The sequence below is a fragment of the Pyrgilauda ruficollis genome, unplaced genomic scaffold (assembly GCF_017590135.1).
Source record: "Pyrgilauda ruficollis isolate IOZ18807 unplaced genomic scaffold, ASM1759013v1 scaffold25, whole genome shotgun sequence".
In the NCBI taxonomy this organism is placed as follows: domain Eukaryota; kingdom Metazoa; phylum Chordata; class Aves; order Passeriformes; family Passeridae; genus Pyrgilauda; species Pyrgilauda ruficollis.
Genome location: NW_024523822.1, coordinates 17,899,467 through 17,927,460, shown reverse-complemented (window position 1 = coordinate 17,927,460; position 27,994 = coordinate 17,899,467). Strand labels below are relative to the sequence as shown.

General features: G+C 40.7%; 1 protein-coding gene across 3 annotated transcripts; it reads left to right on the top strand.

The window, feature by feature from the left end:
- Positions 1-8: 8 nt before the first annotated feature.
- ZHX1 (zinc fingers and homeoboxes 1) lies at positions 9-27,887 on the top strand. Of its 3 annotated transcripts, none has more exons than XR_005955419.1 (4): positions 9-534; positions 632-737; positions 16,650-19,869; positions 26,432-27,887. XR_005955419.1 is itself a non-coding variant. In XM_041470856.1 (3 exons), the coding sequence occupies exon 3, from the start codon at positions 16,878-16,880 to the stop codon at positions 19,500-19,502; it is 2,625 nt and encodes an 874-aa protein (XP_041326790.1). In that variant the 5' UTR covers positions 9-534; positions 632-737; positions 16,650-16,877; the 3' UTR covers positions 19,503-27,887. The 3 variants fall into 3 exon arrangements, 1 of the variants encoding a protein (XP_041326790.1); XR_005955418.1 differs by having other exon boundaries at positions 16,650-20,039; XM_041470856.1 differs by having other exon boundaries at positions 16,650-27,887.
- The last annotated feature ends 107 nt before the right edge of the window (positions 27,888-27,994 follow it).

The window sequence follows — 27,994 nt, the reverse complement described above, 5'->3', positions numbered from 1 at the left end:
GCCCTCCGGGGACGGCGCCCGCGGGGTGGGCGCGGTGGGGCGGCCGCGCCCTCCCGCCTCCCCATTGTCTGGCGGCGGCGCTGCCCCCGCGGCCGGGGTCATCGCCCGTCGGGGGCGGCGGGCTCCGGGCGGGCTCGGGGAGGCAGAGCCGTGGCATCCCTTGGAAGCGGACTGTGCGTGCCCCCCGCCCCCGACTCGGCCCGCAGTGGGGTCAAATCCCTCCGAGGACGAACTCCTCTCCCAATCCTTCCTTCCTCCACCCCGTGCCGGGAGCCTGCACGGGCTTTGGTCGCCTCAGGGCGGAGGAAAATTCTGACTTGTGAGTCAGAAAAGAGAATCGAGAAGTTCAGTCCCGGTGCACCCAGAGGAGCCGGCGAGTTCCTGCCCGCTGTCACCGCTGGCGTTCAGGAGGACGGACGGACGGACGGACTGACAGACTGACGGCAGGCAGAGAGCCATGAAGTTCTGGCTCCAGAGTTATCTTGCATCCCGTGGCGTTGCGGTGCGGGGGCGAGCAAGAAGGAGCAGTACAGTGTATGTGCAGGCAAAGTTGGGGAAGATGTCTGGTTTACTCCTCCGGGGGTGCCTGGGTTTTGGGTGCGTTCTGATGCTCAGCTCTCCCCTATACCAGGATGCGCAGCACTGGAAACCAACACCAACTTCAATAAATCATGTAATGGAGGCAGTTCTGGATTTCTGAAAGGGCTCAGAATATCTGCAGTAGTGAATGTTACCTGGTAGGTACTTGCACTTTATTTCTGAGCTGCATGGTAGGTTAAATAGTTAATGGAAAGATGGGGAAGTTTACTGTGTAGAAAGTGTAATGTAAAATAGCAAAGGCTGAGATGTCTTGATCTGCAAGCGAGCATAGGTGCCACTTACTCTTAAAATAAGACATATTCAAAGAGTATATTGAGCATTTCAAAGTGCATATAAGCATTGTGTAAATAGTGGATTTTGTTATGAAACTTGGTACATGAAAACAAATATTCCCTCAAACATAGGAATGAGAGGGGAATTTTAAAAGCTGTGCTGTTGGTTTCCACCAGCAGTCTGTTTTTTGTTTTTATTCAGAAGGGTTTCATGCCAAAAAAAAGAAAGCTTGTGAGTACTTACAGAAACCCTGTTTAAAACAACCTGTGTCATGTAGACTAGAGGACTGCCCTAAATTAAGACCTCTTGGAGCAAAAATGCATAATTTAGAAACCCTTTTGTTACTTTCTTTAAACATTGCCAGCAAGGCAGTCAGTTCCGCTGGTGGTGTTAAATGAATTCCCCTGAGCGGATTAGAAGTAGATGCCATTTTGTATAACTGAAATTATTTGCTTTTAAATTTAGGCTAGTGGTGTTTGTATCTTGGCTAGACAGAAAAGCCCTCTGCTATGATATTTGGATAACGTTTACTAGGATTGTCCCCAAACTTGGCTTGGGGAAACACAGTACTTTGAGGTAGAGGTTTCCTTTGTGAGGCTTACTTTTCTACTTTCCTAATGTTTCTTATGGCTCTGTTCTGGATTGTTTCGTCTCTTGCAACACCTTTCTTGATGTGAGCGCTTTAGCTGGATCCAGTGTCCTGATATCTAGCCTTAACTGCTGTTGTTTGTAACTGTTGTTTGTTACAGGAATAGACAATATTTATCACAAAGTTTGTCATGACACCTTTGGAGTCTTAGAGCTGTGTGTTGAACAGTTCTCCCTTTTGTAGATTCTCCACACTGAAGAATTTCTGTCAAATAATGGACTTTGTAATACTGCTAGGATTCCTTTTGTTCCTAATGTACCCAGAAGGCTGTTTCTTGTGTCTTTTGCTTCACTGGGCCGTCTGTAGCATTTCAGTTAAGCTTATTGCTGTGGCTCAGATTTACCCCTGGGTTTCCCACGATTTGTTTATAAGTAGTCTGAGGGAAGGGTTTAAATTTTGGGTTAACTTTCTCATCTAGTTGTGATTGGTGACCCATTTGTTTGTATGTAACTTTAGAAGAGTCTTGTTTGAAAAACAGTTGTTCATCTTTGGAGTGAGATTCTTTCCTTACATCTGAGTGCAGGATTTTTTGCAGCTTTATGAAGCTGGAATTTTTAAAGAACTAAGTACACATTACCTGTGGGTTTTTTTGTTTGTGAATAATAAATACTACTGAGGCACAATCACTTGCAGCTAAGCTGTGGCTAACCTTTATTTTGGTGATCAGTTTCTCTTTACTTACCAAGCTGAGATCTAGTAAAGATTTCACAGTATCAAATTCAGAATTTTTATGTTTTCTAATTTTTATAAATCCTGAGCTTGCTGTAAAATTCTCAGAATGATCAGTTAAAATCCTGTGTGATAACAGTCTTGGAGTCATGGCGTGAGGGAGTGTTCTGAACATTTTTAGCTGAGTGCATGGACATGCTGTTCTCTTCTGTATGTAAATAGTCAATATTCCCTCTCCTTGTGCTTTAGATGCAGGGTCATTGATCCATAAATGTCCAAGATGGTTTGCTTCTGAGTTGTCAGGGACTTGTAAACAAGTGATGCAATTTTCAGTTTAGTCCCATTTTCCCTTTTGTTTGCTTCCTATTTCCTAAATAGGCAGCAGTAGTGAGTGTAGCATTCCACTTGTGTAGCTCCCCACTACCTGTCAGTAGTGTCACCTTTGCTGAATATACACCTCTAAGAATACAATTTTCTGTTTTTATTTAAGTTTCTAATATTGTCAAATTAGGCATTAAAGGGATGTGACTACTTATGTTTTCAGCATTATTAGTTCTATTAATTCTAATTTGCTGTCTTTTATTCCAATTCGTCTTTTCTCTTTTTTTCTCTCTTTTCTCTTTTTTCTCTCTTTTAACTTTTTTCTCTTCTCTTTTTTCTCTGCTTTTTTTTTTTTTTTTTCATGGCTAGTTGAGGACTTTCCCAAATAGTCAAACCATTTTGCTGCATAAACAGTTCTTTATTTTTCTGTGGAGGTGGAAGCCACCAAAATGATACATTTCCTTATCCTGTACCAACCAGATGGCATTTCATAGTTCTGTGCCTTGCACCACTTTCATTGATGGTTCACTTCCAGTTCTGTGGTCTTTCTGTCAAGGAACTGGATGGCACTTCAGGGGGTCCGCTCAGGTCTTTATCATATCCTTCAGAGTTCAGTGAACTGTAATGTATTTCTTAGAACAGTGCCTGTCCTATCAGTAGATTCTTTCTAACCAGCTTCAGAGATCAGCCCAAACTGAGAAAAAGTCGGCTATTGTCACTTGTTAGAAGGTGTGTACCACTCTGTTATCCTTAAGAGCTTTGAGATCATAGGAGATGTTACAGTTCAGTATCATTCACTGTAAAGAGTACAATTTAAAGGGGCAGAACATAGCCTATATTTATTGCACCATTAAGATTATAAGACATATTGTCATGCTAAAGCACAGAAGAGTGGAAAATTGCTGACGACTAAAGGAGGAGCAGATGTAGCGTGACTGGAGAACCTTCAGGAAAAATTGTAAAGAACTTTCAATACTGCTGCTGTTTGCACTTCTTAAAAGATCTAAAAGGTAGCAAAGAACGTAATGTTGCAAACATTCTTTAGCATAATCTCTGCTTGTGCCTGACAGGTATAAAGGAACTTTATGTATTCTACTTCAAAAGAACAGCTTGTGCATCATGTTTGGAGCCATTTAAGAAAGTGATTTTGGTGTTCTAGGTTTACTGCATGCAACTTGGCCTTCTCTGGTGGCGTTTTGCAGTATGCTGCTCACCTTCCTTGTCTAATGGTCTCACTAGGATTTGGAGGAACTTCACATGCCTTGAGGGGACCCACAGTTTGAAAGCATTGCTCAAGCAAGGCTTGAAGGCTGACAGTTTTGTTTAAAGAGTGGGCAGACAGAACTGTGTAATGAGGCGCGTGCAACGCCCAGCCCTCGCTGCTTGGCAAAGCCAGCGTCGTTCTGTGAGCACCAAATGCACCTCAGCAGACAGAAGGACAGAAATGAGCTTTTGAACTTTCTAATGGTTATGGTAAAAGCTCCACATGTTCAGTGCTCTGAATCTTCAAAGCATCTTCGGACTACGTTTATTAGATGGAAAATAGCTGTTAGCTCACAATGAATTCTGTGAATGGGTAATCATAAAGATTTTAGGGCTTGAATCATTGTTTATAGGTTAGGACTGTGATTATTTTACATTGTTTTAGCTTAGAAAGGTGCTAAGAACTTCATAGATGGAAGTGCATCCAAGGCATAGTCCATATAGTCCATATAGTTCAAGGCAATCTTGGTAGTGGTCTCTAAGCTTGCCTTTCTTAAAGCTATGAAATAGATGAATGTACACAAAATATGGTACTGTGATTGCTTTCCTCCCTGTGTTATAATGGAAAAACTTGGTTCGTATGTCAAAATTCTGTTGATTTTAAAACTCTCTTACTGGTTCTGTGCATGGGTGTAAGGGTCTGTCTTGGTAATTAGGTTAGTTGAGATCTAGGAATGTTGTATGTCTGAAAAAGAGTAAAGGGGAAACAGTGGGGAAGGAGTCAGGAAAGAACAGTTATTAACTACCTGAGTGTGGAAAACTGGAAGTAAAATGTTAGTTACAGCTGTATGCTTCCTCAAAACCTCCAGATTTCTAGTGAATCTTTAGAATACCTTCAAAATAGAAACATCCTGCCTTTTTATACATGGATCAGATGGCCTCAGCAAATCAGTGGGAGCTGAGAGTGCTCTGCAAATCCAGGTTTGCAAAGGAGGAGTTGGGCACTTGGCAGAAGTTGCCAAGTGAGTTAGATGGAGCAGGCATGAAAGGTCAGGAGTTCCTGTTTCTCAGCAGGATTTTCAGCAAGGTAAAATGAATTTGTAGATGCAGTGGAATTTTTGGGGGGTTCAGCACTGCACAGTGTTCAGCCTTGTTTGCTATGTTGAATAGTTAATGGTTCTCTGTCCTCCAGACTTCTCAGGGGGATCGGGTCTGACAAAAGATTCACCATACTTAGAGTGTCATGTGAGTTTGGGTATTTTGTTCATGGATCAGTTTGAGGAATTGATGCCCATACAAGATCCCTGCTGGCATTGTAGGTATCTGCTTAAATGTGATGCAAACACACACAGCTTCACTACTTGTAGCTTATGAGTGTTTTTCAAATTTGACTTATTAATTCATTTTACCTAAATTTTTGGAGGAATTAGTTGGAGAATAGAGAACTAATTTTTTATTGCATTAAAAGCAGTAATTTAGCATGGAAGAGACTACTTTTGGTGAGATTTTTTGTGAGATGCCTACAACTTTGGGTGTTTATTAGTCCAGAACCATTCATTCTTGACAAGTAGCTTTCTTTTTCTTAAACTATTTCTTTGGTTCCTCCATGGGAAATATAAGGCCTTGCTAATATCAGCTGTTTGGTTCTTTAGGGGGAAAGGAGGGAAGAGATGGGAAAAAAGAGTGGTATTGAAGAAGAGTAGGTTTACTCTTTCTACACATAGTAAAGAATTAATCACAAGCACACACCCTTAGAAGATTCATTAATCATTATACATAAAGTCCAGAGGGGGAAAGTTTTACATCACTTTGTACACTGAAATTCAGATTCTTTGTTTTGAAAGCTTTCCTGTACATTGATATTTGCATGGATGGTGACAGTGTGAGCACCATACCCTGATGTCACACTCACTGACAAAGTGGGGAATACTTTGACTGCAGTTTAAACCAGATGCATATGGGCAGAAGGTAGTTTTAAGTTTAGAATTTGCAGCTATATGCTGCTTTATATGAGTGACTATCCTATTTCCAGATGTAATGCTCAATTACAGATAGTAATTACTATCTGTGAATTACTGAACAGTAGCCCTCTTCTTCACCAGGCAACGTTTAAGCCCTGTTGCTGCAGAGAGCTGGCGAGAGAGAGAGGCTGAGGGTGAGAGCTCACTGGAGGGTTAGGACTGAAGATTGCTTTGCACCAGAGCAGCTTCTTCAGCACTACTTCGTGTGGAAAGATTCAGTCATTTCCATCCAAAGCAATGAAATAAAAAGCTCAGTCAGCCATTTCATCTTGAGATACTCCGCCCTCCGAAACAAACATTAAAAAGAAAATGTAGGTTTGGGTCCATGCATATCCCACTAATTTCCACTGATTAAGTTGATGCTTGTAATAGGGGTCTAGACAGTCTGTGTTTTGCAAAATATCTTTTTAAAATTTTTGTAGAGAGAGTTACAAGATTTATGTAATCCCTTTGATATCATATTTAACCCAATAACAGCTTGAAAAGGAGTCTGATTAGCTTACCTTTGTCCTAGATTCAGTTTTAATATCTAATGTTTAAATGGAGGGGGGATTGATCTTTATTCTTAATGATTCGTGCAGCCTCAAAGCACAGTGGTTTCTAGTTGTGTGCTGCCTTTCCCACTGGGGGATGCAAACAAAAGAACAATAATTTCAGACTCCTCCTTCAGTTTCCAAGAGAACCTTAGCTGCTCAGGGATAGCTTTGAATTTTAAAAGCATCTTTCTTCCAAATTATGTATTGATTGCACACAAAATAGCAGTGCTCTAATATGCAATTTAAAACAAATGCATGATGGTGCTCATTTGTTTTTAATGCTGCTTTTTCCAGCAGAAAAACAAAAAGAGGGTTCTATTCCCATAAACCAGTCTTGCAAAATCCTTAAAAACATTTATTAGTCTAGACACAAAATATTCTCACCCAGCCTCAGCTTGACGATGACAAAAAAAAAAGCAAGCTAATATTGTACTTGGCTGTCAAAAAAGGAAAAGAGGGAAAAAAAGAAAAAGCTTGCCCCAGGCTAGTGAACCAGTAACATTTTTCTGGGGCTGCTTACAACAACAGATGCATCTTAGTCCCATGGGTTTCCAGGCCTGCCTATTTTCTATGCTAAACTTGGACACTCTTATAAACATTCTCTTTGAGTACCACACCCCAGCTGTATCCTGGGCTCTTCTGGTTTGGTTGATTTAATAATGATACCAGACATGTTCATCTTACCTCTCCTGACCTGTCTTTGTATTTCCCTGTCTTGCCCAGGTATCATTTAACTAATGCATTAATTCAAAACCAGTCCTAATGTATGGAACCAGAATAATGGGAATAGGTGATTTGATCATAGCTTGAATCTGAACATGGGGAACCCTGATATAAACAATTTCTCCTAATTTTGAGTTGAATTTATGCTTTTGATAACTTTTGTAAATGGCAAGTGATTCTCGTTGTTTGATATTGTGGTAGTTTGCAAAGGTTGTTTTATAAAGGGATAAATTATATCAGGGATTGTTACTTCGTCTCAACATACTCTCAGATTATTAATTTTTAATTCTGTCCCTTTTCTAGAAAACAGTGAATTATGCATATCTTGTTTTTCAGTTAATGATTAGTTCCCGTTTTTCTAAATTTATGTCTAAAATACATTTGATTTGGAAATTAAAACTTAATATGCACCTAAATTGCATAACATGTATATTATGAAACTATTGTAAATATGTAGCATATCTCAGAGTACATTTATTTAAATGTGAAAATTTTTTTTTAACCTACTGATTTGTGAGACAAATTATAATACATTTTAGTGCTCCCTAGAGTAAATTTATTGTTTCTATGATGACATATCCATGTCTGTTAAGATTTTAGCCCTGGCAGAGTTTATCTTTAAGTCTGAATTAGAGATCTTACTCAGAAAAAAAAACAAACTGTCCTGGTTTTTAAAGTTTGGGGCAGGAACTTCTGTCATTCAGGAAGTAATTTCTGCGTTCACTCAGGGCAAATGTCTACAAAGTGAATTTCTGTGTATAAGGTTAACTGCCAATAATTCAGTGTTTTCACTGAGAATTTCCAACTTAATTAAGTAAAAAAGTAATGACATGAACCAAAACTATCCGTTATAATACTGATTTATTTTAAGTCTTTTATTCCATTAGTAAAAACTTAGCTGTTTACAATTAGAACAGAACTTCTGGCAGTAATTGGTGCTTTTAATGATTATGTCTGGTTTAATGTCAGTAAATAATATAGGTGTTTCTCCTATAAGGAAATGTGTTCAGTGTGTTGTTGAAACATTAAATTAACAAAATCTTTCTGTTTAAAACTTACAGTCTAAATAATAGGTGTTTTAAACATAATACTGATTCTTCTCTTCCTTCCCCCCCCCAGCTGTCATGCTATTTTGTGCTGTGTAATGTTTTTTAGGCTTTTCTGTTATCTCTTACATGTGTTTTTATCAACACATACAGTATTCCTTTAAAATTTTACTGCTCGTTCTCATCTAAATCAGTGAGAGTATGATTTTGACCCTAGGATATTTATGCAGCTTTAAGCTACCTATATTTTTTAAAAGATACCTAATCTGTTTTTCTTATGGTGTTTAAATCTAATGCAAAAAATAAAAAAGCAGCTCCACAGCTACTAAAGTACAGTGTTTTAGTTAATTCCATATTTTCCACTTAAATCATGTTGTGCTAATTTTCCACCGTTACTCTTGAGAGACACAAAGTGAAAGAGGGCAGTCTGTTTTCAGTGATCCTCTCTCTTACCTCCCTGCCAGGACTGAACATCGGGGGTTTGTGTTTCTCCTGCAGGGGTGACTCACATGACAGGCAGCTCCAGCAGAGCAGGGCAAAAGGTGCAGCCTCCAGCTTTCCTCAGCCAGTGGTTCCCGAACTGGGGATTGTCCTCTCCAGGGCACTGAGCAGTGGCGAGAGGGGTCATGTGTCTGGCACAGAGTAAGTCACAGAGGTCAGGTTCACAGTCAGAGTTTAAGGAATTGGCCTGGGAAACAGTGGAACAGGGAACCAGCCTGGGGAAGGACTTGTTGATTCTTTGCTGCTGCATTGAAGGCCTTTGTTCAGGTGAGCTGGGAGCAGCGTGGGACTGCCGGGCGCCAGGTCCAGCAGTGCCTGGGAAGTGGAGCCAGTGAAATGCTGTAACTGCAAACCTCCTGTTCCCTGTGCCACGGGCCGAGATGCTTGTTCTGATCTGCTGACTCTGCATTACCCCATGGTAACCTGAGTACACAGTCACCTGTCAGACTTCTGCAGTGTACCAGATTCATCTTTCCAATCCACACCTTGTACCTGAAAGCCTCTGTAGTCCCCTGTCTTTTACCTTTTTTGTCACTGGGCTGATAGGCAGTAAACAATGTTTATCCACTCTCTGGATAAATGATGGGGACATGGGGTGGGGATGAGGGAATTGGTCTTGTCACACACAAGACATTATCTCCCACAGAAATCAGCAGGAGTATCTAAGGAGTACAGTACAGTACTCAGCAGGGGTGTGGAGTCACGTCACTGTTGCAAATAAAAATGCTTTGCTTTTCACAAAGGTTAACTTGGTACACAGTTGTATTTTACTAGATAATTGAGACCTGCAGAGAGTGTTTATGCAGGCAGCTAAGACTATCCTCTTTTTATTTTGTTATATGATTGGACGCCTCAAAATCCTGAGGAGAAACATTAGAGTAGAAGGGACTTTTGAAGATCGTCTGGTTAAGCATCCTGCTCAAAGCAAAGTTATCTGTGATGGTAGATAGGTTGTTCAGGGTCTTGCCACGTTTTAAAACTCGCAAGGATGGAAAAATCCCAAGCAGAATTTTACAAACTCTCCAGACAACTGGTTACAATTCCTCACCTGTGCTGAAGTGCTGTTGCTCCACCATCACTATGCCCCTAAAGTGATCTGCAGCAGTCACAGAGCATGTTGGTGTTGCAAAGAAAGACAAGCCTGAGTGAGCTTGATAGTCTCACCCTGGTACTGGCAGTAATTTAGCGCTGCACTGAGAATACTTGCACTTAGACCAAGTACTCTGAATACAGAGACAGGGACTTACATGTTGTATTTTGACTTGGGCTGTTCTATGACCAGCATTGTTTGGATCAGGTCAGAGAACATCCTGGAGAACTTCTATAAGATCAGCTGTACTTGCAAGCATGAACATAAGATTCTTCTGCATTTTTCCACTATGGAGGAGTCTGCCAGTAGGGACTAGGTCAATTCTTTGTTGTGTCTGTTCTTATGTGATTCAATTGTTTGCAATTGTAAAGCTGTTACATATACTGGAAACATTCTGGAGCACCTTAAAAATAACCTTATACCAGATCTGAAGTCAAATCTTTTGCATCCAAAGTGGAGATGCAAATCACGTGCCATTGAACATAAAGGACTTTTTATGCACTCTGCATTCCTTGGCCTTCTCACAAAATGGAAGCTGACCTGCAAGGCTGGGGGAGGCTTTAAGGAGGACATGAGGTAGGAAGCAAGCAGGTGGATCCAAGGCACACAGGAAAGGTTCTGAGCAAGCACATTTGAGCAAAAGCTCATAGTGGACTAAGTGTATCTCCAAGAGGAGATTCTAAAGAGCAGCTGAAGCCTTGAAAATATGCCTTGCAGTCTTCACCTTGACATGGGATTTATGTAGGTCCATGCAGTAGAATTGATCTTTTTTGCTTTTCAATTGACACTCCAAGTCCGTGCTTTTATTCCTCGTTCATAAAACACTGGTTCATACAAACACTGTGTTTATAAATTTGTTTCAAGTATTTTGGGATCCTTTACAAGTTATTTAAGTAATGGGTCTGTGTTCTGGTGTATGCATGTGTGGAGCATGTAGCAGCGTGTATTAGTGTCATCTGGTCAGTTCACTCCAAGCCACTGTTTTCAGTTTCTTACAATAGTTGAAATAGACATTGTTTCTGTCTTGAGGCTGCTTTTATTCTTTGTTCATTGAGTTTTGGGGGAATATTAGCTGGTTCAAGAGTAAAATTAACAGAGTGAGGAGGGAAGCAAGGAGAGGAAGAAAGGCAATCTCCGTGTAAAAGCCATATTATCTTTCTTTTCCCGAGCAGCTCTGTGCCTCAGGGATTTGACATAGGAACTTGAAACTTGGCAAGGATCTGGCCTTGAGGTCTGAGAAATGCATTCCATTGTTAAAAAAAAATAAAAGAAAAGAAGAAGCAGAATTATGAGTCATAATATATCACTATCTTTTTGTATCCAAGGTAGAATTTGCAGGATGTTTTATCACCTGCTCTTGATCATGCTTTTATTGCTGTCATGCACATCTGCAGACTGCTTTAAACCACCTATATTTAATGGATTCTCCTTCTCTGTCTATCTAGGTTCTTGTATTGTCATGCATCAGGGTAGTCCTTAACCTGCTGCTGCTCCTTGGGCTTCTGCAAATGCCACTGGCCTAGCAGAAGGTACAATAGCATTGGGAGCTGTAAACCCTGAGACCCAGTCCTACTTTGTAAGGGTAGAGTGCCACTAATGCTCTCATTTGCTGCTGAGAAGTACCATTTTGAGTGGTGACAGCCAAATATTAATGAAAGCAGAAAGCAGCCAATGTGAAATCTGGTTTCCAGTGTGACCAGGGCTCGTACACTGTGGAATCAGTGGAGGAGGGAGAGAGGAGAGCGAGACAATCTGTGCTGGGCTGTGTCACCTCGAAAGCGCGGGGGATCCTGCTCAGCACCAGCGATGACTCGGGAATGAGTTGGGCTGTCTAGCGAGGAGACCATCTGTAGGGCTGCAGCCTGGGTCTTTGGAGGAGCTCACAGTGTCAGGGGACATGAACTCCAGGAAGTCAAAGGAAGGTCTTGTACTTGCAGCACTGGACTAGGGCCTGGGAAAAGGGATGGCTCTAGAAATGTTTCATCTGGAAGAAAAAAAAAGGCAGAATGAAGTTGAAAGGAGCATTTTGTGAAGTCATATGTGTGCCAGATTGTTTCATTTTAAAGAAGGAAATCCAATGATAATAAAACCTTTTGTGTTGGTGTTTTGGAGAAACTTTTTTGATAAACAGTTTTTAAAATTAATAATTTCTCACTGTTCTACTTTTTTTAAAGCCAACGTGAAACATTTGGAGGGTTGAATTAAATGTTTATTCAATGCAGAACACATTAAAATTTGTCTTCATGTCAGTAATTTGTTTCTTTGTCCTTTCTGTTTTGTACGTAACAGCACAGCAATTAAAATAAAATAGAGCTGTAACTATGCAAAGAAAAAAAAATCCCTGACTCTGCTGCCATTTTATTTGGTATGATAAGCATTTACACAAGTCTGATACTTTCAATAATAGTCATGCAGAGATGTCTGACATTAGAAGTACTGAGTGCTCACAGTTGGAATTGGGCACTTCAGAGTCAATAAAATAAAGGTCTGTCTATGTGGGTGTAGTTGCCAGGGTGTCTGTATCACACAGAAAATACCTGTCTGTGACTGAGGGGCAGAAACATGCACCATTCATGCTAAAGGTACCTCTTGGTCAGTGTATCCCTGGTTTTTGAGATGTTTGGTCATTAGCTTTATATGGTCCGATACAGAACCTGGTTCTGGCTTTCTCTATCAAAAGCAGGGGCACAAGTGCCTGTGCTCTCCTCAGAGGTACCTGGAGAATGTGCTGCAGTAGAGAAAGATAACGTCAGTCATTGAGCAGTCACTTCTGGCATGGAATTCTGACATTTACTTTCATGGAACTGTTTGTTACCCATTAAAACCAGCACTGAGAGGAAGTAACTGGGAAAGCCGAGTCACATGTCCTGTGGCAGGCTCCCTTCAGCCTCTGCTGGGCTTTGTGTCAGCTTCCCAGTGCTCCATCACGGGTCTGGCTTTGGCACAGCCTGGAGCTCTGCATGGGCACTACAGCAGCTTTTGGTACTTGCCTCCCTCATTACCAGTCTAATGCTGCAAGGACCCTAAATGAGCCTTATCTTTGTAATACATGAGGACTTGTGCTGAAATCAGTTTGATAAGTTTCACTCCCATGTTGGATTAGTACCAGACCTTATTTTAAGAGGAATCAAATGTAAATATTTCAGGATTAACAGACATGCAGCTTTATTTTGGAGTCATAAGCAGTAAGGCTCTCTGAACTTTGCAGATAAGGAACAAGTGAAGAAAATGGCACTGCAACAAAGTCTTTCACCCTTCTCACTGAGAGTCAGAGATCAGAGTGTATTAGCCGACACTGAGCTCTGCAGAATAGTTTCTGACATAGATACATCTACTCTGAATAAAGGGTAGTAGAAGGAGGCTAAACAAAGGATCGACAACTGCATATTGTCATGGGTTCTAAGAAGGCAGCATTTTCTGTGTGAAGTGGTAGGCAATTTGTAATCTAGGTGGATTTAAAAGTTAGAAGCAGGTTCTGTTGCTTCATCTTCAGAGCTGCTCTCTGCATATCCTTAAAATCGCATTACATGGGGCTGGATTTTTTTGGGCATGGTTTTCCTGCACACTGGATGGAAGTGTCATACAGCAGACAGGGAGCAATGCCTTTTCAGAAAGCATACACCCTGAACACACTGTGAATGTTTTATGTAAACTCATTTATTTTTCTTCCTGTATCAGGTACTCCTGTTTGGGGGAGGGAAGGAGGAAGTGAATAAAAATTTTTTTCTGTAAGCAGGTTCTTTCATGTCTGTCTTTTGTGGTCAACTCTATGTCTTTTCCTTCTCAAACTGTAATCAAATGGGCAGAAGGTTTCTGCTTCCATTTAGAAAATATTTATGTAAGTCTTCATACACATCTGCTAAAGTTGTCTTTAAAGCATTTAAAGACAACTTTAAATGCTGAATTCCACTCTGGAATGAATCGGTCTTAATATAATTTTTAATTAATTGGGATCGCTAACTGTTCATGTTTCTAAAGAGAGTGTCCTGAGAAATTTGCCTGCTGAAAGATAAAATACCAGGTTCTGGACTTACAAAAAGTATGCCTGCACTTGCTGGTTTATGTTCCTAGAAAAACATTTGTTTTGTGGGCTGATTTGTTAGGAATATCAATTCTGTGAAAATCTGAGATGAAATTACAGAAGGGATGCAGTGTAAATAAAGTTTTTCTTCAGATTCCTTTATTAAAAAATGCTGCTTTTGACATAAACGCCTGGATTATTTAATTGCATACCAAATTACACAATATGATGTCAATATTCACAAGGAGGGATAAAAAGAGAAAATCTTTCAGAATATTTTGTCATATATTTGACTTTAGGTATGTAAGGGACAAGCAGAAGCATTTGCTGACGTGATGACCTTCAGAAATCCATGGAACATGAGGGAGGTCTCAGTGGCCTAGAGACAGGCAAGCCCAAGACTGGGCACAAGACTGCCCAATCTTAACCAAGGGAAATGCTTGAGCAGAGGAGAACACATAGTGAGTCTCAGGTCAGTTAGAGGGATCTTCATCCCCAGCCCAATACAGGAAGAACTTAGTAATAACAGTCTGTAAGAACCTCGAGAATTGTAACAAGGGTTACTTACAGTTGGTTCCTAGAAGGGTCGATTTGGCAAAACCTCACTGTTACTTCATTTTTTTGGAGTCATGGTGCAGAGTGTTGCAGATCTTACTGAAGTCAAGCTATGCGGCAAGGTCCCACACATTCCTGTAAGCAGAACAGGAGAGGTATTTTAGAGGAAATGAAGATTGCAAGGATGATGCATAATTGGTTGGATAAACTGCTCAACTGTGAATTTACATAATCCCCTGTTAAATTGAGAGAACATGTCAAGCAGGGTGCTACAGGTGGAATAATCACATTATCTCCAGGATGGAGGGAATGGAGGTTTCTGTAAAGTCTGTAGAGGAAAGAAGGCTGGGAAGGGTTGCAGTCTCACTTTCTTGAGATTTTACTGAATGCTGTTATAGTTCTTCATAGCCTTTAATTAAACAGGGTTTTGACATCACAACATCCTTTAAAAAATACACAGAGTAGTCAGAAGAACAGAGATGCACCTTTCTTTTTCTGAGACCTGTTTGCATCAAAGAAAAGTGTTGCTATCTTGGTAAACAGAGGAGGGACACAATAATCTGCTTATGCACCATAAGCAAAACTGAAGCACAGCAGAGATGTGATACAGATTTAGCTAAAAGCCTGCAGGTGCTGCAACTGCATGTAGACCTGTTGGCTTACAGCACTGTGAATACTACTGGGTGCATGAGGAGACTGGAGAAGAACATTTATTGATTTGTTGAACAGGTTTTCCATTTTATATATCTTACTTCCAGCCTTTCCTTCAGCATGCTTCAATATTGCATGTCAGATCAAATGTTGCTTTTACTTGCACTCCAGGCCATCCCAGAATGGGACCCTTGGCAGGCACCTAAGCTCACTCAGACTGCCCTATGTATAGATCCTGTGTGCTGTGCTAGGGATGAGGTACTGCAGGGTACCAAAATCACTTCACAAAGCACAACTTCAGCCAGCAAAACTAGCTGTTAAGTTGCTTTTTAAAATAGCCATTTCTGGCATTTCTGAAATTTTACTCAAAATCACAGAAACATTAGGTAATACCACCCAGCTCTTGCCCCAGAGCATTGCTCAGTGTTGTCTTGGCAGTTGTCTTCTCTTTTGTCAAGAGCCCTCCAGCCCCACAGAGAAGCAGCACAGTTAATAATGCTCTACCTCTTGTCCCTCGAGACACTGAGACAAATAGATCTGTTTAGCTTTGCTTCATGGTTCTCTCTCTGCAAAGAAAAATGAGGTGGCCTGCAATAGGTACTTTGTACATACATGAAAATAAATATCTTTTGCACTTCTGTGCTCAGTTTTACAGACTGCCGCTATTAACTTGTGGAAGAAGGATATCTTTCTACTCCAGTACCATTAAATAATTGTCATCCTGGAATGATGATTACCCAAGATTTATTGAGCATTTTCAGTGTCCTTAATGCCATGTAACCATATCCTTGGCATAAAAAGCATATCATGTGAGGCTCTTCACTTTGGATGTAGTCACAGATGTAGTGCAGAGGGTGGCTGTTAAAAGCATTCAAGGAGGGTATTTATGAAGCAGTAAGGTGACACACAGTTTCAAAAACAGAGCTTACCGAGCAGTACTGGGTGAACTGGGATGAACACTTCTGTCTTTTGCCTAAAGACAAAATGTGAAGCTAAGGCTTCTGTTTGGGATATCAGTCTTTAATGCTTTTTCTCTCTCTGTTACAGTTTACACAGTCAGTCATGTCTCTGTTAATGCATAGAGGCATGAAAACAGATTCTAGTTAATTGCCAAGTGCTAGCAGTCAATTTGTATTGGTTTGGGATTGATCTTCAGTTGAAGAATGACATTTGGAAAACCAGGAAGAGAGGATAGTTGTCTTTTGTCTGTCAGAATGCCTTAAAAAGACATTGTTTTGCCTGTTCTCAGACATGGAAGAAATATCATGCACATGATTGTGCTTGCATATATAATGCAGTAGAAAAATACTCTAAACCTGCCTTTTCTGAGACACTTCACAGCCTGTGACATGAAAGACATGACAGAGCCAGTGGTGGAGATGCCGTACTGGGCTCAAGTTAGTGATAGGAAGGACGTGAGCTCACAGAACAGTTGAGAGACATTGTCGTAGCTCAGGAAAAGCAATCCAAGGGCAAGACTGACCTCAGCACTGTGCCAAGAAAAAAGCTTTTGAAGCAAGGGAAACTGTCAGGAAGTTACCTGTTTTACACCATTCTGTTGTTTAGGTCTGTCACTGTAACATGAACTGAAACAAATTTCAGCCTGTAATAAGTGGACTGGATTTTGCCGTTCTTATCATAGCTTCAGTTATCTCTTCTTGGAGTGGGTCTGCTGGTTTCAGGGGATGAGCAGTGGCACACTAAACCCCAAAGGACTGAATTACCTTAAACTGTAATATAGAAATTATTATTTAAATTAAACTAATTCCACTGTCTCTTCTTTACTACAGGTGGTGGATGTGGACTTTAAAACAGTGTGTCTCAACATCTCATCCTCAACTATTTTTAATCTGATTGCACTACGAAAGAAAAGCTGCTAATGGGATAAATGTTGAGACTTTACAAGAACTGACTTGAAGTACCGAAAGCCATTATTTTATTATTACTATTATTAATCAAGAAGAGCTTGAAGCTAAGTCTGTATCTGACCAGTCGTTATAATTTTCACAGTAACAGTCATGGCAAGTAAACGAAAATCAACAACACCCTGCATGGTCTTAGCCAATGAGCAGGATCCAGATCTGGAAATGGTGTCAGACTTGGAGGAAGGACCACCTGTGCTCACACCAGCAGATAACCCTACAGCAGAGGGTGTAACAAGTGATGAGGATGTTCATGAGTATGCGGATTCAGACAATAAGAAAAACACAAATAAAGTAGAAGGTGGTTATGAGTGTAAATACTGTACTTTTCAGACTCCAGATCTCAATATGTTTACTTTTCACGTGGATTCAGAACACCCCAACGTAGTATTGAATTCATCCTATGTTTGTTTAGAATGTAATTTCCTTACCAAAAGATACGATGCCCTCTCAGAACATAATTTGAAGCACCACCCTGGAGAGGAGAATTTTAAGTTGACTATGGTGAAACGTAATAACCAGACAATCTTTGAACAGACAGTAAATGATCTCACTTTTGATGGGAGTTTTGTTAGAGAAGAAAATGCTGGACAGGCTGACTCTTCTGAGGTCCCCTCATCAGGGATCTCCATTAGCAAAACTCCTATCATGAAAATGATGAAAAGCAAACCTGAGGCTAAACGTATTGCTGTTTTCCACAATGTTGTTGATGACATTCCTGGTGAAGAAAAGGGAACTGAAAATGAGCCAAACTCTGAAGAAGTAGTAGAAAACCCCCCACCGGCAGTTTCTGAATCCAAACCAAACCATTCAGTTGTGTGCAGTGCAGCAGATGTGGCTGGGGCAGTAGTGACCCCGGCACCAGTGCTTCAGCCTGGGGTGGCACAGGTTATAACAGCTGTTACAGCTCCACAGAACTCAAACCTGATTCCCAAAGTACTAATACCTGTAAATAGCATTCCAGCCTATAACACTGCTTTGGATAACAATCCTCTTTTGCTTAACACCTACAACAAATTCCCGTATCCAACCATGTCAGAAATCACTGTTCTTTCCTCTCAAGCGAAGTACACGGAAGAGCAGATCAAAATATGGTTTTCTGCTCAGCGTCTGAAACACGGGGTGAGTTGGACGCCAGAGGAGGTGGAGGAAGCAAGGAGGAAACAATTTAATGGCACAGTGCATACTGTGCCACAGACAATTACCGTTATCCCAGCACACATTTCAGCCGCTAGCAATGGTTTACCTTCAATTTTGCAGACATGCCAAATAGTTGGTCAGCCAGGACTTGTTCTCACTCAAGTTGCAGGTACAAATACGTTACCAGTAACAGCTCCTATAGCTTTGACTGTAGCAGGGGTCCCAAACCAAACACAGTTACAGAAGAGTCAGATTCACAGTGGTCAGCCTGTTGCAGAAACCAAACAAGCAGCTGCCATTCCAGCCCCTCAGCCTATCAAAAATGAATCCACACTGATGAATCCTGACTCCTTTGGCATCCGAGCAAAAAAAACTAAGGAACAACTGGCAGAATTGAAAGTCAGCTACCTTAAAAACCAGTTTCCTCAAGACTCAGAAATTGTTAGACTTATGAAAATAACAGGCCTCACTAAAGGAGAGATCAAAAAGTGGTTCAGTGATACACGCTACAATCAGAGAAACTCAAAGAATAATCATGGGATTCATCTCAACAGTGATTCATGTGCCACCATTGTTATTGATTCAAGTGATGAAATGAATGAATCTCCAACAGGAGTCACTCCACAGAGCAAGCCATCTTGGGGTACTTTTCCTGATTTTACTCCACAGAAATTCAAAGAGAAGACTTCTGAACAGCTGCAAGTCCTCCAAGCAAGTTTTCTTAATAACCCTGTCCTTACTGAAGAAGAGATGAATAGATTAAGAGCCCAAACAAAACTGACCAGGAGAGAGATTGATGCCTGGTTTACAGAAAAAAGGAAATCAAATGTCTTGAAGGAAGAGGGAGCTGACATGAATGAAAGCAATGCTGGCAGCTCAAAAGAGGAGTCTGGAGAAACATCTGTGGGAGATGGAGCAGCAGGAACAAAATCAGGGTGTTCTACTTCAAGCAAAATCGGCAAAAAGTCACCAGAGCAGTTGCACATGCTCAAAAGTTCCTTTGTCCGTACTCAGTGGCCATCTCCACAAGAATACAACAAGCTGGCAGAAGAAACTGGGCTTCCAAGATCAGAAATTGTGAGCTGGTTTGGAGATACTCGCTATGCCTGGAAAAATGGTGGATTGAAATGGTACTACTATTACCAGAGTGCCAGTGCAAACAGTCTGAATGGCCAAGGCTTTGCAAGGAAGAGAGGGAGAGGAAGACCAAAAGGGAGGGGGAGAGGGAGGCCTCGGGGGAGGCCTCGGGGAAGCAAGAGGTTAAATTGCTGGGACAGAGGTGTATCTGTCATAAAATTTAAAACTGGAACAGCAATCCTGAAGGACTATTATATGAAGCACAAATTCCTTAATGAGCAAGACCTTGATGAACTGGTAGCCAAATCTCACATGGGATATGAGCAAGTCAGAGAATGGTTTGCAGAAAGGCAGAGAAGATTAGAACTTGGAATAGAGCTGTTTGATGAGAATGAGGAAGAAGATGAAATGCTGGATGATCAGGAGGATGAGGAAGAAACAGATGATAGTGATACTTGGGAACCCCCCAGACATGTTAAACGTAAACTTTCAAAAACAGACTGATGTACAATTTGGAATTTGGGGGCCAAAAACCTATGAATTAGGTTTGATGTTATGGTGAAGAGCCAAATGATTTTTCATGGCCTTCAGTTTAGCAAGCAGCTGCTCAGCATCTTCCTTCCACCTAAGAGTACATGGGCAAGATGCTACCTGTGCAGGCAAGAACTGTTTGCTTTGTTGCTACAAGAGATGAACATCCTCAGGCCTGGCCTGGGACAGGGGGTTACAAATCAGATCAAGTTCAGCTCCTCCTTTTCCACACTACGATGGGAACGTTCATGTTCATCATACACGTGACTGCTTCTCAGTATTTAATTGCCTTATGTTGTTTAATTCCAAAAAAACCACAGACACTTTTTATGTTGTTGCTGTAAGTGAACATTGCCTGCTTGTGAAGGAGGAAAACAAAAACATTAGATGTCTTTTTGCAAACATCACTTCATCTGAAAGGTTTCAAGGCTTGAGTTTATTTCTTAAGGAAAGCATTGAAAACAAAAGAGAAGGGGAAAAGTGTGACAAAAGGAACCAATGAACCTAGGGGTGAGGATTGATTGGTTTCAGAAAATAAGGTGATATCTGCACCTTTTGCATATCTTCAGAGTGTTTTGGGTTTACAGAACTTGGACTGAAGTGTTCCTTGTTGATAATTATGAGCTAACTGAATGAGTCTGATGCTAGAAGATGCTTTTTGTTACAGTCAGTGTATCCCACATCAATCTAATTTAAATGCCTGACAGACTTGATGCAGTTAATAGTAACACTCACTTCTACCTTGTGCATTCTTTCCTTTGTTGTAAATGGTAAAAGAAGTATCTATATTTAAAAAAAAAAGAGAGAAATTTCTTGAAATCTGACACTGAGTTTTAACGTTAACAGAAGACAAAAACTGCCTAAAAGTTGTTCAGAGTTGCCTAGGGGTTTGTAAGAATACACAGATACAGAGATGAAAAACATCTTTTGGTACTAGTAAGAAAGGTTTTTAAGTAAATTGCGGCAATGACATGGTGTATAATTCACAAACAAAATGAAGTTATATGACTTTTAGATGCTTAGTAATTACAAACACGTGAGTGTTGAATTGTTCTTCAGTGATAGCCCAGTTGAGTGATTTGTGTGCAGGTTTAACTGTAAAACATCCTGATTGAACTCAGCACTGTGCTGATTGCTCACAGGACTGCTGGGTGAACACACCTATTTCTGGAGGTGGTTTGATCTACCTGAACTGGACTCCAGAAGTAGTTTAATCTGATATAAAACATTCCCATCTTAAATAAGTGTATATAAAATAGAAAAAAAAAAAAAAAAAGCTATTTGGTCTCAATACTGTGAAGTTATAATGCAGTTTGAATTAGCAACTTAAAGCAATGGGCCAAATTCCCACAAATTTAGTTGAGGCAGTTGTTTGGCATTCTAGAGAACTGTTACTCTGAGGAAGAGTAGTTTGTATTTTTGCTACTGCCAGACTGCATTTTTAGGGATAAGTTACTTTATATTTAGATGTCAAAAGATGGCGATGAATTGGTGCTGCTGTCACCAGCACTGTCTGCTTTTACATTGGCGCTAATGGATACTAGCAATCTCCTTTTGCACATCTGACAGCATCTTCTCTGTAGGCTTCTGCATCTGATGACTAATGAGGACAGATTAGTGCAGAGAAAATGAGACCTAATGTCTCCCCATCTCCAAGAACCTATGCTAGGATTTTAGAATTAGTCTTTCTTCTGGACTGTGATAACTCAAGAAAACCAAGGAAGTCCTTTTAGTCATGATTTTGTGAAGCAGAGGAGTCCATGCTGGATCTGGGTTTCATATCTGATTGTGGGTGAAGCCCAGGCTAAAGTAAGAAAGGGAGTAATGTCTGACAAAAAATATTGTTAACTTCCCAGACCTTCCTCTCTGGACTCTTGTAGCTGCCCTTCTACTCACAGATTGAATAAGCTCTCTGGGCTCCAGGAGGATGTTTCATAGGAAAGCCATTTACTGGGTTACCTCTTCTGACTGTTTTAAGATTATTGGGGAGAAAAAGGCAATAGCTTATGGTGTATGTCATGAATTTGATGATGAAACTATTCCCTGGCTTCCAAGTGTCAAGTTGGTGAGACATAAAGTGGCCAGCATTACTAGGGAGGAATAGCCAAGAATCCCTCATTTTAACTTTGGAGTGGGGCAGAAGCAACCCCATGTTGTCAGCATATTTCACAGGAGTGTTTATGACTCTGCATGTGAGGTGGTACAAAGAGATCAAGATCTGGCCTTTTCAGCATGGGGTTGGGAGGGATTCTCATTTGTGTGGTAACAGTGTGGATGGTGGTAATAGTGTGCTGTTGCAGATGCCAGCAGGTACAAGAAAGACTCATGCTAGCTTCAAGCTCTGTTGGGAATACAGGGTCAAAAATCTGTGCTTGCTGAGTAGGAAAGAACAAAGCTAGAAGGAAAAGATGCTATTTTTAAGTTTCCAAAAATATTAAACCAAATCCTTGGGAATATGCCTCTAGCAAGCAAAATCTGGAGTTGCCTTAATCCTTGAAGTTGACCCAGAATTAATTTTCTTTAAAAAAAACCCAAAACAACCAAGCAGCTTGTCCAAATAAATATCTCCATTTTTGTTAACAGAGCCTTATTTAGGTTAGCTAGGAATTCTGTCTTTAAAAAATGGGGGAAAATACAAAGATCGAAGTTAATTATGTGATTGAACTGGGATATTTTCCACTTTGGCAGTGTTCTATTAAATAACACTCAGCTACAAAGGTAGGCCTTAGCACATCTTGTCTGAAAAACACAGGAAGAGGAAATACATTGTTTATCAGACTAAATATAGTTGGATTGGAGGTCTTCTTTCAGTAGAATGGTCAGAGACAGTGACTGATGCATACTGGGCCAGATTTTCGGTTGTTGTAAATATTAGAGTTACATGTATTCCACTGGTTATACCAGTATTTACGGCCCAATTAGAAAATTATCTCTTTGCAGGATATAAAATTTAAACTAAACCATGTGCTAATGAGAGATCAGCTAATGAGAGATGCGGAGTCTACACATAGCATGTTGGGCTACGTGCACATTTTAAGCCCTTCAGTTGTGCCAAGGATGAGGAAAATCTGGGTAGGTTCAGCCTGAAGACAGAAGTTGTATGCATTCATTATTGCCCATAGTCTGACAGTTACTTCTGTTTGAAGAGTCCATTAATTACCAGTGTGTTTCATGTTTACAGCATATGTACATTTGCACTGTGTACTGGCAGAGAGGCAAATTCCCTCCAGAGGCTTCCTGTGTCAGGACTGACAGGGGAAGCATTGGAAAGTGCTATGGTCAGTTGTACCTCTGATTTGTGGTCATGGCTGGTGGGAACTCAAAGCTGCTGGTAACACTGGTTTAGCCCAGATTCATCTCAGCCACCCTTAGGCTGCTGTGGGCACTGCACAGTCACTGAGAAAAACAGAGATGGCCTGGTGAGTGAAAGGATGTGGCACCTTCTCATTCTACCAGTCACATCCAGGAAACTCCCTGAACTTAAGCACATCAGCAAGTGTCTTAATTTATTATGATTCCAAGCACCTCTGTGCTTATCAGCAGTGCACCCCTGCAAGCCTGGGTCCCTCTTACAACTTATGCACACTTCCAAGGTGTTTTGGAAGCCATTTGGACTGAGTTATGCTGGCAGTGGGAAAGGAAGGGGAAAGAAAATACATCTGCCCAGGAGTGAATGTCCACGTGACTGTTGATTTTCCTGCATGGGAAGGACTGTGTCTAGATGAACCTGTGGTATGTTTTCTGCATTTCTGTGGAGCTTCACCGCTTAGGTTTGAGCTCATTATGGGCCAGGCTTCAGTGATTGTCACTGACACTGAGACAAAGAAACTGATCATGCTTAGATCTTACCTCTGGGTGGCTGGTTTCTCAGTCTTCGTTGGGACCACTACATCAGAATTCAGTTGTGAATATCAGTTCCTTTAGAGCTAAGCTAGTGCATTTCTCTTCATCTACTGTTTCTGCCAGGACTACCTGCTCTCATGATGCCAGTTGTGCTGTCTCTGGAATTCAGCTAAATAGAAAATGCAGATAATCCTGACAGGGAAAAGAGCTAAAAGACAGGAAACAATGTTACAACCAGGGACAACATCCACCATCACAGTATTGTCCTGCTTCACAGCACGTTTCGCCCTCGCTTCTGAGTGCAGTGAGAGAGCACAGTTCCATCTTAAACAGTGCTGTCTTCCCAGTATCACCTCTCAGTGACCCCAAAGTTAGTGTTGGAAAAAAGAAAGTCAGGCCTATTTTCCCCTGGAGGTTTGAATGAACTAACAGTGCTGGCTTGTAAGAAGTGAAGGGAAAGCAGAAGGGAAAACACAGAAGTTTGAAGGCTCTGACTTTTGCTTGCCCTGCAGAATTTACTCTTCTAGAAGTTGATAGCAAAATGAGTTTAACTCCTTCTGTTCTGACAGAAGGAGTAAATTATTACAGTCACTCCTTTTTAGCACACAGAAATCTCTTTGTCTGAAAGCAAAGAAGAGGAAAGATACCTACTACCTGATTATTAGAATTTAATGTATTATCTCTAATACACTGTAGTAAGTGAGGCCATGCCCTTTTTAACCTTGTCTGTTACCATGTTGAAAACATTACATTATGAACTGTAATTCATAATTCAGAGTTACTGACTGTAGCTTTGATTATTGGAAAACTCATGCATTGTCCACACATGACATGAAATAATTTTCTAATGGATTATTTGCTCACCTTGAACAAAAGCAGATTTTCTTTTTCTCTCCAAGAAATGCTTGAGGCAGGCAAATTCACTCCCTTCCCCTCTACAGAGCAAAGAAAGGATTTCTGGATCCCGTACAAAGTGAGTCACGGCTGTACATGGTCCCCATAGGCCAGAAAGCCCAAAGATGCAGACATTCTCCTCCTCCGTTTTTCTCTGAAATGAAAGCACAGCAGTAACTCTGACAGCTGATCTCTGGCTGCTGAGTAACCAGGCTGTGGTTTAAGGTGGGGAGTGTTTTCCCTTTTGCACTTAGTGGAGTACTGTGTATTCAGGCTGGATGTCAGTATTTGCTTCTGTAAATATGGTAGTACCGATTTGCGTCCTCCACCTGAGTCCAATACCTGTCTATATTCATATCTCCCAAGGAGAGAAGATAATCTTTAAGCTTCTGGAGTGTTAAATATCCCTGCCCTAACCTGAAGGCACAAAAGTAGAGTGCAATTAAATATAGCTATTTTCTTTAATTTATTTTTTGCTTTGAAAACAATTTTGCTTGCATTCAGTAGTAATAGAGAGATAGTATCAGTGACCAGAGAACAGTAGAACTTTTAAGAATTGTTTATAATACCTGGAATGATGGTGTAAATTAAAGATGGAAAGGGCTAGTGGAGGATTCAGTCCCTTACACTGAACAGTGCTAGGTTATGTCAGTATTCTCCATCCAGTTTGTGATATCCTAGGATAAGTAGATTTACCAAGAAGCATGACACAAACTTATCAGGTCAAGTTACTTGAGGTTTGCTGATTCTGAAGGAAAATACTTTGAAATAAGAATTTCAACAGAAAGTGAAAAATCCCCTTAATGGCTACTAACACACAATAACTTGAATTTCTGCATTTTTTCCCCACTTCTAAAAAGGGATATTTTGAAGCACAGGTGGGTTATAGCCAGTATTTCCAAGTTTAATGGAGTTCTTGGGGATTTTTCTCTTTCTGTGGTGAAGAGCATCTGCACCTTTTCAGTGAACAGTCATTGCAAAACCAACTCACAGAACATTATAAAATGTAGAGGGATAACTGAGCATTCTGTAGCACTTTCCATTAATTAAGGTGGGATTTGTCTGATGCATGTTGATGTCTGCACTGGGGCAAGACACTGTAGGTAGTCAGCACAGCAAGGAATGCAAACGTGCTCGTCCTGCATGCCTGGAGTCGCTCACAGGAACTGCACCCCAGCTCCACTGATCTACCCTGACTTGCAGGCGGCTGCTGACACTGCAGACATTTGACATTACAGAGAGAGATCTTCTGGCTGGATTGTAGCACTGATCTTTGTGTTGTGCTTAGCAGTGGTACTGACCTCTGCTTCCAACTTGATGCTTGTTGGTAAATGAGGCCTTTTTTTTTTTTTCTTCTTTTATTTAGAGCAGGTAGCACTACAGTGGTGGATAAAGTAACTGATCCTTGGTTATAATACTGTGGCATAAAAATGCTTTGGGTTTTCTCAAGTATTTTAAAGTTACTGTGTGAACATTGGACTGTGCATAACCTAGAATGTGTTAGGACACATAGTATTTGTGTCCCAGTTGATGAAAGTATTTCCTTATGCTTATTCAATACTAGATACCTGTCATGAAACTGTCCATAAAGAATCTGCTAGAATGACAGAAGAGTCAAGTCCTCATCTGTGCTATGAAATGATCAACCACAAGAGCTCTGCTGTGATTTCAGAATCTTCCCCCCCATCTTCCAGTTTCAGCTTACAAAAGTATTTCCAACCCTGAATAGTTGGCTATCTGCATGTATGCTTACAGTCTGTACAGAAATGCACTAAAATGAGTTGCCCTACCTGGGAAGGCTTTATATTGTATAGAAAATGTGGCACTAGGTACTGCTCTTCATGTGCACAGGAGAGTTAACAGGTGTCAGTCTCGTTTACAGAAATGATGGCGCTTTGCAATTTTCTATAATATATTGCAATATATTTAAATGTCCTGTTTGACATGTGAAATGAAATTAAGTTAATGCATTGTTATGTATTTGAAGTATGAGGAAGATGATTCACTAACGACCAGCAAGGTTTTTAGAAAGGTGTCCAGTATGTAGCTGTCTGTGTGATCTGTCTGGTGTACGTGATATTAAAGGAAGCAACAATACTGTCACTGTTTAGAATGAAGAGTTTCTTTTGAATGATGCAATAGCTTACAATGTCTTTCCTTTGTAGCTGCCCAGTGTGGTGAAGGGGAAGCAATTCTTGAAAAATTTCAAGATAACTGGTTAACTGTGAATGGGCCTAATCTTTCGTGAAACCAAGAAAATTTTTGGACACACACAGGACTTGAATACTCAAAAGGATTGGAACTTAGTGTTGTGCCAAAGTTAAACTACTGCAGTTGGCAGTTCTGCACTGTAAATAGAAGACTGATTAAAAGACAGCTTGTAAAAAAAAATATCAAATTTTAATACAGTACGTTTTTATTCTGATACATGATGGAAACATTCTGTTTTAAACCTTTTTTGAAGAGGCTTCAGTGACCACTAGATTTTGTCCTCTTATATTTTGTTTGGCCTAATACTATATGTTTTAGTAAGATGGGCTTTATTGCCTGTGTTCTTTGATATGTGATTAAGCTTATAGCTTTGAGTGACCAAACATTTTACAGAGTAAAAGTTCTTAGAAACAGTATAATGTAACTGATATTTCTGTGTCTTATTTATCAGGCTCTGCACAAACTTGGAAAGTTGTGCTGGACTTGTACAACTCGTATATGGGAACGCAGCATACTTCTGGATATTACAAACCTAAGCCTTTGTGGCTGTATGGATCTTGTCTTTGGATTTATTTTTGTTATTTTTTTGAGGCAAAGAAACGAATGGATGCTGCTGTAAAATATTTGTAATATTGCCATTATTTCTTTCTGTAGCAATTACTGCTTTTGCTTCAACAGATAAAGAAAATAAATCAGAGATAGAAAAATCCTAAAAACGCTGGTAGAAGAAAGGATCATGTGAGAACTTCTGAAAATAAACTTTGTACCAAAAATTTGAAAACAGAAATAATGGAATAAATGTCTCCTTACTGAGTGTTTGTGGTCTAAGAGGTGGTGTGGAAACCAAGAGTCGTGTCTGTATGAAAATGTCACAAACCAGACCTGAAATACCATTTTCCCTGTTACACAAAACGGAATTTCATCAATTCCTCAGATGCACTGCATTTGGAGAACTGCCTTGGCTGACCAGCCAGTGTGAGGTCAGCCTCACGTGTGAGTCAGTACAGCTGCTCGTTGCTGAGCTGTTCTGCCGTGTCAGCTGCTCAGGGACGTTCACGCGATTTTTCTCATTCGGGCAGATGCTTTTTATTATGGCATTTAAATATTCAGGGTGAGAAGAGTAGGGGTGAGTAGGAACCGTCTCCTTACTGAAGTCCCTGTCAGTTGGACAGGCTGCTGTAACATGTGTCTTTTCCTGAGACAAGAAGGGTCTGAGGAAAGAGCTGCTGTTGAGCTCTGTCCTTCTCCCGGGAGCCCGAGGTGCCGTCACTCCCAGCCGCTCCCTGCCGGAGGCAGTGCCACTGTCTGGTGTGACACCCGTCTATTCCAGCTGTTGAGCTGCAACTGGAGGAACTCGAGCCTGGGATTTTCCTGCAGGACCTGGCATTGTACTTACACATGTACCCCCAGGAAAAAAAAAAAAAAAAAAAAAAAAAAAGTTTAAAGCAAGAAAGTTGTTCCTGTGCTGTAGTTAATGTTAGTCTGAAAAATGACATCTCCAGCTGAAAAGCACAGGA